Source organism: Schistocerca piceifrons, chromosome 1, assembly GCF_021461385.2.
Source record: "Schistocerca piceifrons isolate TAMUIC-IGC-003096 chromosome 1, iqSchPice1.1, whole genome shotgun sequence".
Taxonomy (NCBI): Eukaryota; Metazoa; Arthropoda; class Insecta; order Orthoptera; family Acrididae; genus Schistocerca; species Schistocerca piceifrons.
In genome coordinates this window covers 912,785,408-912,800,839 of record NC_060138.1, presented here as the reverse complement: position 1 = coordinate 912,800,839, position 15,432 = coordinate 912,785,408, and the positions used below count along the sequence as shown (strand labels likewise).

General features: G+C 35.9%; 1 protein-coding gene across 2 annotated transcripts in view; it reads left to right on the top strand.

The window, feature by feature from the left end:
* LOC124717030 (transcription elongation factor SPT6) overlaps nt 1-14,437 on the top strand; it is a 157,651-nt gene extending 143,214 nt beyond the window's left edge. For both annotated transcript variants that reach the window (XM_047243696.1, XM_047243689.1), the window contains 5 exons: nt 1,042-1,276; nt 1,381-1,532; nt 1,662-1,852; nt 3,280-3,414; nt 13,885-14,437. In XM_047243696.1, coding sequence (XP_047099652.1) covers nt 1,042-1,276; nt 1,381-1,532; nt 1,662-1,852; nt 3,280-3,414; nt 13,885-14,182 — 1,011 coding nt within the window. In that variant the 3' untranslated portion in view covers nt 14,183-14,437. The remainder of the gene's footprint in view (nt 1-1,041; nt 1,277-1,380; nt 1,533-1,661; nt 1,853-3,279; nt 3,415-13,884) is intronic.
* The last annotated feature ends 995 nt before the right edge of the window (nt 14,438-15,432 follow it).

Here is a 15,432-nt window from a genome sequence, read left to right as displayed (position 1 = left end):
GTCAGATTAGATAAGATTTCAGAGTGGTGCAAAGATTGGAAACTTGCTTTAAATGTTCAGAAATGTAAAATTGCACTTCACAAAACGAAAAAAGGTAGTATCCTATGACAATAATAGCAATGAATCACTGGTGGAATTGGCCAACTTATACAAATACCTGGATGTAACACTCTGTAAGGATATGAAATGTAATAATCATATCGGCTCAGTTGTGGGTAAAGGAGGTGCTAGACTTTGGTTCATTGGTAGAATACTGGGGAAATGCAATCAGTCTACAAAAGAGATCACTTACAAATCACTTGTGTAGAATAGAATAATTACTGCACACACACAGACATTTAAACAATCATTCTTCCTGCACAACATACGTGAATGGAATGGGAAGAAATCCTAATGTGTGCCCTCTGCCATGCAATTCACAATGGTTTGCAGAGTACAGATGTAGATATGTGCTATGTGTGTGTAAATTGAAAGCACTGAAAATTTAATTTTACATATATTGTGGGCACTGGAATCTCAGTTAAATCATTTATGTAGTTGGTGAGACTATAATGTTGGTTGGTGATAGTTTGCTGTGATACATACTAGTTCCACTTTTTAGTTCTTATGCAAAATTATTTGTTTGATTACTGACATTTTGAAATTCATGTCTTAACAGTATCCCACTGTCTCCTCTGTCATACGCCAATTGCTCTGCTATTTTTTCTAATGTGTACGATTTGCCTCATTAGATTTTCTAATCATTGCTTAGTCTTTTCTTTAATCTGGTCTTTGTCATTGATAGTGATCTCCCTCTTCCAATATAATCAAAAGTGTAACTCGTTAGTTGCAGCTGTTCAGTGCCTGTGTGACCTGTACTGTTTCTTATGTGAACATAAGGAAGACTACAGCATGTTTCTGTGTGCAGATCTTACAGTTGTTCCATGAATGTGTGCAGAATAAATTTATAAAGCAATATAGTAAAGAACTATGAAATGTTTTCAGGGAGTGCCTGTTTCTGATAGTCCTGTAAAGTAGTGTAATTTGCATCTTTTTCTACAGAGCTATCCTGGAAAATTTTTGCTGTCATACCTACCAAGAACAAGATGTCGGCATGAGTATGTGACTGTGACTCCGGAAGGATTTCGATTTAGACAGCAGATTTTTGATTCACTAGGTTCATTGTTCCGTTGGTTTAAAGAACACTTCAGAGATCCAGTGCCAGGTACACCAAGTACACCTCGTGGTGCTGCAACCAACAGAACACCTTACCAGACACCAAACATTAATATTGCTGGTTGGTTGAGCTTATTTAAAACTAAAAATTCACTCAATTCTCCTAAATCTTACCTTCAAAAACCAAAGTACATACAATTCTTTATTTGTGTTTTACTTGCACAGGCATGAACCCAGAAGCAATACAGAGGGTTGCTCAGAATATGCCAACACACATGTTGCATAGTCTGTCTCAGGTTGCAAGCCAGACGCCACATTATCCTCACACTCCTGGTGGCGGTACTTATGGAGCCAATGTTCATACTTATCCAAACACCGTAAGTCAGTCTCAAGTAATTACTGTTGCATATAGATGAAGTAAATGCATTTATAGTACAGATTAGAATTTATCACCCTCTTTTCAGTGAAAAGAGAATGCTATTAATTGTTAAAATTGTGTTTTTCAGCCGTACACTCCATCTGGACAAACACCTTTTATGACTCCCTACCATACTCCACATATGACACAGACACCTAGGTATGGACAGCAGACACCATCCCACACGCAAGGAGGCTTTTTGCATCCAGGTTCTGTAACGCCATCTCATAGAACACCTTCTCAGAGAGCAGCTCATACTCCACATACACCACAGCCAAGGTTTGTATATTTCAAATATATTTGAGTGGTTTAAAAAAAAATGGTCTGATAAAAATAATTAATTAATGAGCAATGAGAAGAATGCAAAATATAGTGTTAATAGAGAAGTTTTTGAAATGCACATTTCCCAATGTATAGACCTTTCATAACTGTTTATAGGAAATGCAACATAGATCTGGATACAGTATTGTGAGACAAAATAATTTTATACCTTTACAGAGAAAGAGGAAAACATCGTTGTTTGATTTGAGAACAGTGAATTCTCAGTTAGCAGAGAAAAAATTTTGAAGAATGAGAACATGAAATATCTTTCAGAGCTGTACATAGATAATATGACAACGAACCTTTCCACTTATGAATATAGGCCTACTTTGAAAAGGGAACCAATGTTTCATTAATCACATCTTATACATTTAGAGTTTTTAAAAATAAACCTGTACTGCAGTAGAACTCACTAATGTGTGGTTAAACCACAAAAAATTTTAACAACAAAAACTAAGACTATAATTGAATTTCAAACTGCATATGTGTTTAGTAGATGCTGTGTTGGAACACAGGAACATGTTGTCAGTCAACAGTTTTTTTGGAACAATTTTTTAATTCCAAAGTTTAAAAAAATTATATGTAATTTCTAAATATGTATGTGAATGACACTTCACCATTCATAATTCTCCGCACATTCTGTAAAAATATTGTAGTCTTCTACCTATATGTGCAATATAACCAAGTGTAGAGTAGTAAAAATAATAATGATATGTTTCACTTCCTCTATTTGTACAGTGTGTCCATTTTCGTAACAAGTTCAGTAAGGTTTGATTACTGACTTGGCCTCTCAGTTGAATGAGAGAGACTTTTACTGAGTTAATAGGCAGTAAGGTAATATATTTGTATCAAATGTAGGATATCCATTAAGATAATTTATAAATTATCTAATTGTGCAGCAATTTCTTTCTGAAACTCAAATTATTTGTGTAAAAGTGATGTCTTTGTAGTGATGTGTTGTTGTTTAATTCTGTGTTCTGAACACACTTTCAGCAATCATAATTTACTCTTCATTCTCATTCATCCATCCCCTTGTTCATATAGCCCCATAGATATGATTCATTAGCATTAAATTAACACAGCTATTCTTGGTAAAGTTTTTATTTTATTTGGTGATTCATTAATTTGAAACAAAAGAAACTGTTGATTATTTGTACAACTTTTTGAGTTCTCCATTCTTGGCCAATGAACATTTGTAATAAAAAACAACTTACTGATACTGGTACTCTTGAGTAATTTTTCAGTAATCAGTGATACTGTTGATTCATGTAGAAACATTTTCACAGTGTAATCTACAAAGCAGCTCTACTCACTTGCTTCCCTGTTTTTTGCTATAGTCATTACAGATTGTTCTCAGCTTTTAATTAATATTTGACTGCCAACAGGCCACAAGTTACGCCACAAACCTCAGAGCCAATGGACTGGAGAAAAGCTGCTGAAGCATGGGCAAAATTGAAAAATCGTGAAGCAGGTTTGGGAACACCAAGGCAAGATGGTCGAACAACACCACGTCAACACAGGTAAGTTGAAATGATTTTTATTATGTGTCCCTTAATGTATACTTCAGTTTTAGAGTTCTAGTTTTAAACACTTGTGCATAAAATTTCATCATGATAGTGTGAGATTGTGTAGGAAAAGTGTAAAGACTGCTTGCACCACAAAGTAATTACTTGTAAAGGTATATAAATGTGGTGCTGAGGTGTGTGCTAATGAAGTGACAAGTTCACTCAAAATCAAGCAAATCAGCTGCAAGAAGAGAGTAGGTAACTACAGATCTGTTCGTGTGCTCCTCCAGAAAATGTCTTGGATGAAGCCTGACACAAAGGAAACAACAGTGATGCTGCATATTTGTGTGGATTCCAAATAAGTTCAGTTAATGGTAGGTGTCTTCAAAGTAAGATACATTTGAGTCCGTAGGCATCTGGTGTTGTTCATGTTCCCGTTCAGAAAATTTCTACCATGAGGTATGATTGTTATTGTCATCTGTAGGACAGTGACTCCATGGCTGCAGTATACTGTATTCAAATGCCAGATGAACTGATTATTCTGATAAGGACATAATTTAGGTTCAAAAATAGATCTGCACTAATAAAATCTTACAAATAGTTCCTTAGAAATGCGTGTAGTCCTTCTCTCCGTGTTGTGTAAGAGCATATCCACCAGTATGACAAAGTAGTTAAGGCATTTGGAAGCGTTCAAATTCCTGTCTAGCCATCCACATTTTGGTTTTCCATGATTTTCTTATTTTATGTCAGGATAGTTCTGGATTTATTTTATTTTAATATAAAAGACTATACTACTTATCTTCTGGTCCAGCCTGAAATTGTGCACCATTTTTAATGATTTAAATGTTTATGGGAAATGAAACCCTAATTTTCCTTTCCTTATAGATGAGTCTCTGGAATTTTTTATAATACATTGTTAAGGTGAATAGTGTTTGATTTTTCGTCAGCTAAGTTTTTGTGTTTATGTTAAATGGCAGATATATAAATATTGTTGAAAGACAAATATTGCTAAAATACGCATTATTTTAACTAAGTGGCTGTAGTATTAGAGCATTTCCTACTACAGTTCAGGACTGTTGAATTACCTCCCTCACTCCCTTGCCCCACAGTAGGGGCCCTATGCATCATTATAAGACAAAAATTAAGAACATTAACTAGCACAAAATAAAACCTTTCACATTAAAAAACTAGTCTTATAATATTGATCTCAATAATACTTTCATAAGGAAGAGTTATCTTCAGTTATTGTTTTGTTTTGCCTTCTGAGATGTACAAAATACATTTTCTAGTTGACCCAGGTGATGGGAAAACCTTTACAAATTAATTACATTTAAAAATGTGTATTTGATTTATTTTGAATAGAGACTGTGTAATTGCTATACTTTCAGAGAAAAATACATAATACTAGAAGTTGATGTCAGCAAGCATTGATATATAGTCTTTGTCTAATTTGCTTTGGGCAGCTTCTAAGAAAAACTGTAATGCTGCTTTCATAGTATTGAAGACTACATGAGAGAGCATGTGTTTTTTTTTTCTTTCTTTTTTATAACTTTTTCTCTCTCACTGTATTAGAAAGATTAGTTCTTATCCTTATATGAACACTGTCAAAGTGGTGCAGTGGTATGACATTGGACCTGCGATGCGAAGAATGGTGGTTGAAATCCCCACCCAGCCATCCAGAATTAGATTTCAATGGTTTGCAACTGTGGGGGTGATTCCTTTGAAAAAGATATGACCCAATGTCTTGCCTCATCCTTCCCAATTTGAGCTTGTTCTCTGTCCCTAATGATCTTGTTGTTGACAGTCCATTAAACTCTATAATCCTACATTTTATGAAGTAAGATAGAGGAGAAGATTATGAAGAAAAAGGAAGGTCAGTAGACAATGAATTACATTTAATATACACAGTAGAGCCCCGGTAATTGGATATGTGGTATTTCAAAATTCAAGCTGGTCTTAAGAAAATTAAAATGTTACAGAAAACTGAAGTAAAAACCCGTTTTTGTATGTTGTCCACATGTACATTTTACACACTATGGAATGTGTTACATTTTGAACTTCCTTTCAATTTTCCATGTGCAATACAGCTAAAACTGTTCTACTTGGGGTTTTTGTTCATAATGCACAAAAATAACCTTGGCCTCAGACTGCTAATGTATTTTTATTACAGATGGAAAAGTACCATTAGGTTTCAAGGAGTGCCCTTGCTCTTTCTCTGTTGACCCTTTACTAATTGGGACCACTTGATAATCAGTTGTACAGTGCATACCATCCTTGTTACCCTTACTGCTGCGGCTACTCAGCAACAGTGGTCATTAAAATACAGTAGGCCTAAGTAACATTACAGTACTAATTTTACAACAGTGGGATACCATTGTTGTTTTCACTGCAGTTGGTGGTGTAGTAACATCTATACTGTAGTGAGCCCGCCTGTGTAATGTTAAAGTGTTGTACACATGTTCAGTGTACTGTACACATGTAACTGTGTGTTTCTTAATGTTTAAATTCATACATTACAGTGAGTGGTAGGAGTTAGAGAAACTTAGTGCCATTGAATGAGAAACTGGAGGTTTTGAAAAGACCAGACAAAAGAGAAACCTTTTAAAAAGAAAAAGGAAAACCTTGCTGCTGAGTATGGAGTTGGTGAAGTGACAGTTTGAGATTGGCATAGAAACAGAGACAAAGTTGAGAAGTTTTCTTTAAACAAGTGTTCTATTTCATCATTTGAAGGGAAGTCCGAGAAGAAATCTGAATAAGAAAAGATGAGAGAAGTTTTGTTTGTTTTGTTTACTCAACAAAGACAAAAAGGAAGTCCAGTTTCAGAGCGTATTGTGCAAGAAAAAGCTGTATTTTTTAGACATGAGTTAAAGGAAGGCGAGGACAATTTTACTGCAAGTTCAGAATGGCTGGATGGGGGAAGAAGTGATATGGTGTAAGGTGGCTTGAAATTTGTGAAGAAAAACTTTCTGCAGGTTCTCAAACTGTTACACAATTTTGTGAGAAATTAAGAAAAATTATAGAGGAAGAAAATCTTGGACCATAAACTGAAGCTGCTGGTGATAGGGAAGTCTGCTAAGCTTAGAGCTAAAAAAATATCACTGCTTCTGCACTGTTTGTTACTTCTGTCCACCAGAAATCTGCTTGGTAGACAAAAACTATTTTTAAGAAATGGTTTTTCGATGATTTTGTTCCAGAGACGAAAATATACCTAATGAAAAAGTGCTTGCCTTCCAAAGCAATCTTAATATTTGACAACACTGGTTCACACCCTGATGAGGAAGAATTACACTGTGGCAGTATTCGCGCATTGTTCTTACCCCTTAATGTGACGAGTTTAATACAGCCTTTGGACCAAGGTGTTTTACAATGCTTGAAAAAGGTATCGTTGTTGTTTGCTTCATATGCTTGTACAAACAACAGAAGGTTAAGGAACCACCAAAGAATTTCTTAAAAAGCTATGATAAAAGATGTAGTTTACTGGGTAGCTGATTCATGGTCTAAAATAAAGGCAGAGACACAAGAATGTCTTGGAAACAGCTTTTATGGAATGAAATGGATACCTGTAGTATAGACAAAGATGACCTACAGTTGGCAGAACAGATGGAAAAAAACTAGCTGGATGTGAAAATGTGAATGTTTCAGAATGAATTAACAGTTTGAAGTGACCAATCTTGCAATTGTTGAAATGAAATGGTTTGTGAACCCACTGAAGACAGTGGCGACGAAAAATTGCCTAAAGAAATTGTATAGTAATCACTCATACCAAGGGTTTTATCGAGCAGCGGTTATGCCTTTCCCTTTACCACATTTTCCAAATTGTGCTCAAAATTTTGCAATGAGAGGTACACAAGGTACATGCTGTGCACAGAATGAAAACAAGAGAATATATATTCCTCATTTAACTTTAGTGGTAGAGAGAAACTAAATGAATTTTAAGACTGGAAAGCAGAGAAAAGAACTAAACCTTGTAATTGTTATCTTCTTCCCTTTACCAACTTGTGCAATGTTCTGTACTGATCCTTGGATATAAATCAGCTCCCTGACATAGTGTCCAAGACATATGAGAGGTTTTTTTTTATATATTTTTAGTCACTACCTCTTTTGTCTTGGAGTCATAGTGAAACATGCAGTACTTATCCATGGTAATTAGGTGGCTAGAGAAGTTAACTGGAAGTTGCTTGACACAGCTGCAACACTTCACTGCTGCCTCGATTTGCCAGGTATTATGAAACCATCTGTATGATGATGTAGGTTAAGATCCCAGCTATCACATCCTGGAGCCATTCACCTCAGTGAACCCTCATTTGCGAGTAATAGACGAGGAGAGGGGGGGAAAAAAAATTGAATTTTACATGTTGCTCAGTAGCGTTAAAAGAGAGACCATTTTCTAGACTGATTGTGTTGTGTTATTACTAGGCTAAGGACATCGCATACTGAAGGTCAGGAGTTAGAACATAATCAGATGCCTTAAATTTTTTTGAAATCATTATTGAAATGACTTTGATCATTATTTTTATTCAATTACTTGGTTAAAACTTTTTTTTTATTTCTATTCCTGTGTCACATCCTAATCGTCATATGAATTTTTTTCATTTGTTCTCACTTTTTCTTTATATCATTTTTTTCAATTGGAATTTTTGTGAATGGGAATTTAATTATATTTATCTATTACAATATTTAAATATTTGAAAATGTGTAGTATTGACGAATATTCGAATATGTGTTTTTGTTACAAGATAAGTATTTTTTATTGTAATCATCATACAAACATTTAAAACATAGCCTAAATGCCAATTACACTATGGGCAAAATAATGTAGATGTAGGCTAAAATGAAAGAAGGGATTAAAAGGAAAACAAAATTCAAGAAAAACAAGGAACACAAATAATGAATGTAATAACATGGATAAAAACATGATTATAAAACAAAACAAAAATCAAATTATAGCATAAAATTAATCTCAAAGATTTCAAGTGGAAGAAGAGTGATAGGAAGAAAAATGAGAGCAAACGAAGTACATATGATGATTAAAACAATGTAACAAAGCAATAGGAATAAAAATGATCACCACTGTAATTTAAATAAAAATTTAAAAATAGGAAAAGGATTTTTATTGCCTGATGAGATTCAAGCCCATAACCTTCTGTATGTCAAGGCCTTCCCTTTCCATCACACCATTTAACCAGTCAATATGATTTTTTTGACTCATCAGTCTTCTGAGTGGTTTGATGCAGCCCACCACAATTTCCTGTACTGTGCCAACCTCATCATCTCAAAGGAGCACTTGCAACCTATGTCATCAATTATTTGCTGGATGTATTCCAATTTCTGTCTTCCTCTACAGTTTTTGCCTTCTACAGCTCCCTCTAGTACCATGGGAGTCACTCCCTGATGTCTTAACAGATGTCGTATCATCCCATCGCGTCTTCTGGTCAATGTTTTCCACATATTCCTTTCCTCTCTGATTCTGCACAGAACCTCCTCATTCCTTACCTTATCAGTCCACCTAATTTTCAACATTCATCTGTAGCGCCACATCTCAAATGCTTTCATTCACTTCTGTTTCAGTTTTCCCACAGTCCATGTTTCGCTACTATACAATACTGTGCTCCAAACGTACATTCTCAGAAATTTCTTCCTCAAATTAAGGCCTATGTTTGATATTAGTAGACTTCTCTTGCCCAGGCATGCCCTTTTTGACAGTGCTTTTTATGTCCTCTTTGCTCCATCCATCATTGATTATTTTGCTGCTTAGGTAGCAGAATTCCTTAACTTCATCTACTTCATGACCATCAATCCTGATGCTAAATTTCTCACTGTTATCATTTCTGCTACTGTTCATTCCATTCAGTAGATAATGTACTTCTTCTTCACTTTCACTCAGGATAGCAATGTCATCAGTGAATGGTATTATTGATATCATTTCACCCTGAATTTTAATTCCACTCCTGAACCTTTTTTTTATTTCCATCTTCCTTCTTAGATACACAGATTGAACAGTAGGGGTGGAAGACTACATCCCTGTCTTACACCCTGTTTCATAGGGGCACTTCGTTCTTGGTCGTCCATTCTTATTATTCTCTCTTGGCTCTTGTACATATTGTGTATTACCCGTCTTTCCCTATAGCTTACCCCAATTTTTCTCAGGATTTCAAGAATCTTGCACCAGTTTACATTGTCAAATGCTTTTCCAGGTCAACAAATGCTATGAATGTGTCTTGATCTTTCTGTAGTCTTGCTGCCATAATCAAATGCAACATCAGAATTGCCTCTTTAGCGCCTTTACCTTTACTAAAGCTGAAGTGATCATCATCTATCACATCCTCAGTTTTCTTTTCCATTCTTCTATGTATTGTTCTTGTCAGCAATTTGGATGCATGAGCTGTTAAGCTGATTGTGTGGTAATTCTTGTACTTGTCAGCTCTTGCAGTCTTGGGAGTTGTATGGGTAATATTTTTCCGAAAGTCAGATGGTATGTGTCCAGATTCATACATTCTACACACTAATGTGAATAGTTGTTTTGTTTCCACTTTGCCCCAATGATTTTAGAAATTCTGATGGAATGTTATCTATCACTTTTGCCTTATTTGATCATAAGTCCTCGAACGCTCTCTTAAATTGTGACTCTAATACTGGATCCCCTATTTCTTCTAAATCGACTCCTGTTTCTTCTTCTTTCACATCAGACAAATCTTCCCCCTCATAGAGGCCTTCAATGTACTCTTTCCATCTATCCGCTCTCACCTCTGCATTTAACAGTGGAATGCCCGTTGCACTCTTAGTGTTACCACTCTTGCTTTTAATTTCACCGAAGATTATTTTTACTTTCCTATATGCTGAGTCAGCCCTTCCAACAGTCATTTATTTTTCAGTGTATTCACATTTTTCATGCAGTCTTTTTATCTTAGCTTCCCTGCACTTTCTATTTATTTCATTCCTCAGCAATTTGTATTTCTGTATTCCTTAATTTTTGTATTTCCTTCTTTTATCGATCAACTGAAGTGTTTCTTCTGTTACCCATAGTTTCTTCACAGTTACCTGCTTTTTTCCTATGGTTTTTCTTTCCAATTTCTGTGATTGCACTTTTTAGAGATGTCCATTCCTCTTCAGCTGTATTGCTTACTGAGTTATTCCTTATTGCTGTATCTATAGCCTTAGAGAACTTCAAGCATATCTCATCATTCCTTAGTACTTCACATCCCACTTCTTTGCGTATTGAGTCTTCCTGACTAATGTCTTGAACTTCAGCCTACTCTTGATCACTACTACATTATGATCGGAGTCTAAATCTGCTCCTGGGCACGCCTTACAGTCCAGTATCTAATTTCGGAATCTCTGTCTGACCAAGATGTAACCTAACTGAAATCTTCCCACATCATCCAGTCTTTTCCAAGTATATCTCCTCCTCTTGTCATTGTTGAGCAAAGTATTTGCTATTACTAGATGAAATTTATTACAGAACTTAGTTAGTCTCTCTCCTCTCTCATTCCTTGTCCCAAGCCCATATTCTCCTGTAACCTCTTCTTCTACTCCTTCTCCTACAATTGCATTCCAGTCCCCCATGACTATTAAATTTTCATTTCCCTTTACACCTGTATTACCCTTTCAATATCCTCATATACTTTCTGTCTCATCATCTTCAGCTTGCAACGTCGTCGTGCATACCCAAACCCTCACTGTCGGTGTTGGTTTGCTGTCGATTCTGATAAGAACAATCCTGTCACTGAAAAGTTCACAGTAACTCTCTCTCTGCCCTACCTTCCTATTCATAATGAATCCTACTCCCATTATACCATTCTCTGCTGCTGTTGACATTACCCTGTACTCATCTGACCAGAAATTCTTCTCTTCTTTCCATTTCACTTCACTGACCCTCTACTATATCTAGATTGAGTTTTATCATTTCCTTTTTCAGATTTTCTAGCTTCCCTACCGTGTTCAAGCTTCTGACATTCCACGCTCCGACTTGTAGAACGTTATCCTTTCGTTGGTTATTCAATCTTTTTCTCATGGTTACCTCCCCCTTGGCACTCCTCTCCCAGAGATCCGAATGGGAGACTATTCCGGAATCTTTTGCCAATGGAGAGATCATCATGACACTTTTTCAGTTACAGGCCTTATGTCCTGTGGATACACATTTTTTGTCTTTAATGCAGTGGTTTCCATTGCATTCTGCGTCCTCATGACATTTAGCATTGCTGATATTTCTGCATTTAGGGGCAGTTTCCCACCCCGAGGACGAGAGTGCCTTGAACCTCTGTCTGCTCCTGTCTTTTTTGACAAGGCCATTGGCTGAGTGAGGGTGACTTCTCATGCTGGAAGTCCTTGGGCACCAATGCTAATTATTAATCAAAATGTAAGCAATGGTGGGTTTTGAACCCAGGCCCATGAACATTTTGCTTACTCAAAGACGATACACCTATACCACGGGTGTATCAATATGTTACTACTATTCTAATGCTGTTGGGTATCGCACAAAATACAAAAAAAAATTTTTGTTAGTAGCTTGCAAATAAGGGCCTACCAGGATGAATGGGAGTTTCAGAAAGTTGATCCCACCACTGGGGACCTCTACTTGCATGGATTGTTGCAGCATTACACCCCTTCAAATACTCTATTTATGGTGTGCAACATTTTGTTTTCACTCCTCTAGCAACATGCTATGGCACTGTTATATATCAGCCAAGCTCCTGAAAACAAACAAAAAATTAATTATGCAACTTTATTTTTTGAGTTTTTGTGTTATAGATTTCCATAGATCTATTAGAGGACATTAATGTCTGTAGATAAATGGCAGTCCATTCTTCCCCAAGAGACAAAACCAAATAAGGTACTGGTGTTTGTACTCTAGAGTCTGGTGAAAACTCAACATATTAACTCATCTCAGAGGTGTTCTATGGGGTTTAGGTTGGGGTTCTGAGCAGGACAGTGCATTTCATGAATGTTATTGCTGCTGGACCTTTGCTCACAAATGTTGCTTTATGACACGGTGCAGTATCATGCTGATATAATCAGTTATCATCTCGGAACTGTTCATCTCTCAAACCCAAACCCTTCCACCAAATTGCCAGTCTGTAGTGTGATTCATCACTCCCAAGTCACTTGTTTGCAGTCATCCACCATCCAGTGGCATCATTATTCACACCACCTCATGTGTCGCATAACATTGACTCCAGAAACAGGTGGCTTTTGAGGGGCTGCTCGACCATTGTACCCCGTTCCTTTTAACCCCCTACACACATCTTGCTAACTGATCTACTGGGGGCACTTTTGAACTCCAAGTTATTCCTTCTACTAATTTCATGTTATTTTTTACAAGCACCGTCTGAAATATTTGACAGTCCCTGTCCATCACTACATGAAGACTGCTTGTTCTGCTTCTCAGTCACATCACCAACTATCAACTTGGACAACTTTAGAAGGGCAGAAATATACCTGGTGGATTTGTTACTCAGGTGACAGCCAATTAGTAGTCCGTGTTCAAAGTTACTGATTTCTCCTGAGTGACCCATTGTGCTGTTGTTACTGCTTCTGTGCTGACAACATAATACTCACCACCTCCTTTCATAATGGTGGGTCTGCCTTGCATGAAATCAAGTGGTCTAAAATCTTTTCAAAACAAAGAATTACCATCATTTATTAGCTTCAATTTCATAAAACTATATTCTGAAATGATTCCCATCTCAGCTAAAATACTTTCTCTGATATGTTAAATCCTTGCAAAAGTATTACCTAATACTTGAAGCCCTTTAGTTATAGTTTTCTACTGACTGTTTTATACTTTTCCAGATATCATTGGTGGTTATTCCACTGTTGCTCTAATATCATGACGAACCCATTTAAAAATGTTGTCCCATCATTTAATGGATTACTCGTTCTCACCATCCAACAGTTATTAAATTTAATGGTGAGAGGGGAGAGTAGTTTTGTAGATTGCTACTGGCGGCAATAATGTAATTATTCATTTGTTTATAATCCATATTATCACAAAATGGAGAAGAGAATGTTACAGATATGATACATGAGTTGTGGTGATAATCTGAAAACAGTGTGTTTTTTGTTGCAGTGGGAGTCAATCACCAGTTTTCTCCTCTGAATGTGAAAATATTTTGGGCTGACTTCCACTATAAATAGCGAGAAATGATGATTGTTACAAAGTAAGGTAGCTAACACAGAAAGATGTAGGTGTTTGTTTGTCCAAGGTTACTCAGGTGACATCCAGTTAGTAGTCCATGTTCAAAGTTACTGACCTCTCCTGAATGACCCAGTCAAGAAATATTCTGAGTGTGATTCAATGAACCCTGTGTCAAGCACAAAGCGTGAATTGCAAGTAGTCGTGTAAATGTAGATAATGTCCACATAAGGATTTATGTTTCGTTAGTTTATGCCCTATTTATAACTTAGTTTTCTTAATGATACTGTGTGCTGCAAAAATAAATTGCTCTAGTACTGAAGCTTTCATATGAGTATCTCTTTTAATTACAGTGGAGGTTCAACACCACGATTTGATGATATAAGGAAGACAACTCCTCAGTTTGATGAGGCTGGCCGAGCTACACCAAGAAGCAACAGTAGTGGCAGTAGCAGCTTTAACATAAGTGTCAGATCGAACAATAGCCGTTTAGCTTATGGGTTGTCAGTAAACAATATGAAATCACCAAGAAGTACTTCAGGATCAGGACGTGACAGCCTTCGATCTACACCCCGCACTAACACTAGCCCACATTCTATGATTGAAAGTTCTTTGAGTGGTGATGCTACACCACTATATGATGAAAACTAGTGTTTTAACAGATTACAATGTCAGTTACTGCTGTGAATTCATTTGCAAAACACCACTAACTGTGCTGTTCCAGTGATATTTAAAAACTGGGTGAAAACAATGTGCTTAAGATTTATGCCTCCTTAAAAAGTATTTGGAGTGTGCTGTTTGGCTTGAGATAGTAACTTACCAGCTTCAGATTATCCTGAGTCTGAAAAGAAGTTGTTTTTATAAGATATCTTTTGTAATAAAGATATATAATTTGTTTTGTATAAATGTGGATTAAGCTTTTGTTTAAAGGTATAATGATTTTATGATTTTATCAAAAAGAATTTGATTTTTGTACAAATGTTAAATATTCTATATGTGCAGAAGGACCATTCTCCTGGTTTACATGAGAATTATTATTTATTTTTTACTGAAATTTGTGAAATATTTGGATAGTTTGAAAAGTTTCCTCAGATAGTGGCATTTGATTTGTATTGTATTGGTAAAGAAGCACATTTATTGTCACTGCTAATGGTCACACAACATTCAAAAGCAATAATAACCTTCACTACATTATACTAGATCTTCTTTCACAAACAATGCATTTCATATTTTCATGTAGAATAAACTCGTGTTACATTCATAATACTTTCACAGTCAGATTAATGTGTTCTCATTTGTGCCACTTAACAAATAGCTTTGATACATAAACAGTTTTATACTTGTTTTAGTAATAATTTTTTACATTTTACTTTCTAGTTGACTCTGTGAGAGATGGAAGAGCTTTCACTTATAGATTCCTTAGAAAAGGGCAGTCACATAAGGGGTTATGCACTTGTATGCAAATAGAATATATTGGTCGTTTAATCTCATGCTTTCGGAATATGAGAGATCATATGTCCTCTTGTTTTCATATGTCGAGAGGGGATGGGGGCAATAATCACTCCTGTCTCAAATTGTCATTAGCAGGTGTACCTCTCCTGTCTCTCATATTGTCAGTTTAAATATATTGCTCCCTCTTTTTTTACTTCGGTCATACTGTTCTCTGTCCAAATTGCTCTTTATTCTTTCATAGCATATACAGATTTGTCCAACATTCAAAGTTCCTGATGTTAAAAACTATTCAAATGTTATAACTTTTGTGCAGAAGTGTATTACAAAAGATATTTTTTCCATCTTGTCTTAAAAGTATTTTTTTTCCTCTGGATGTTAATTACACCAAGTTTGTAAGTTTATTTGATTTAGTCTTCTCCAGATTTTCTGGTCACAGCAAATTCAATCAA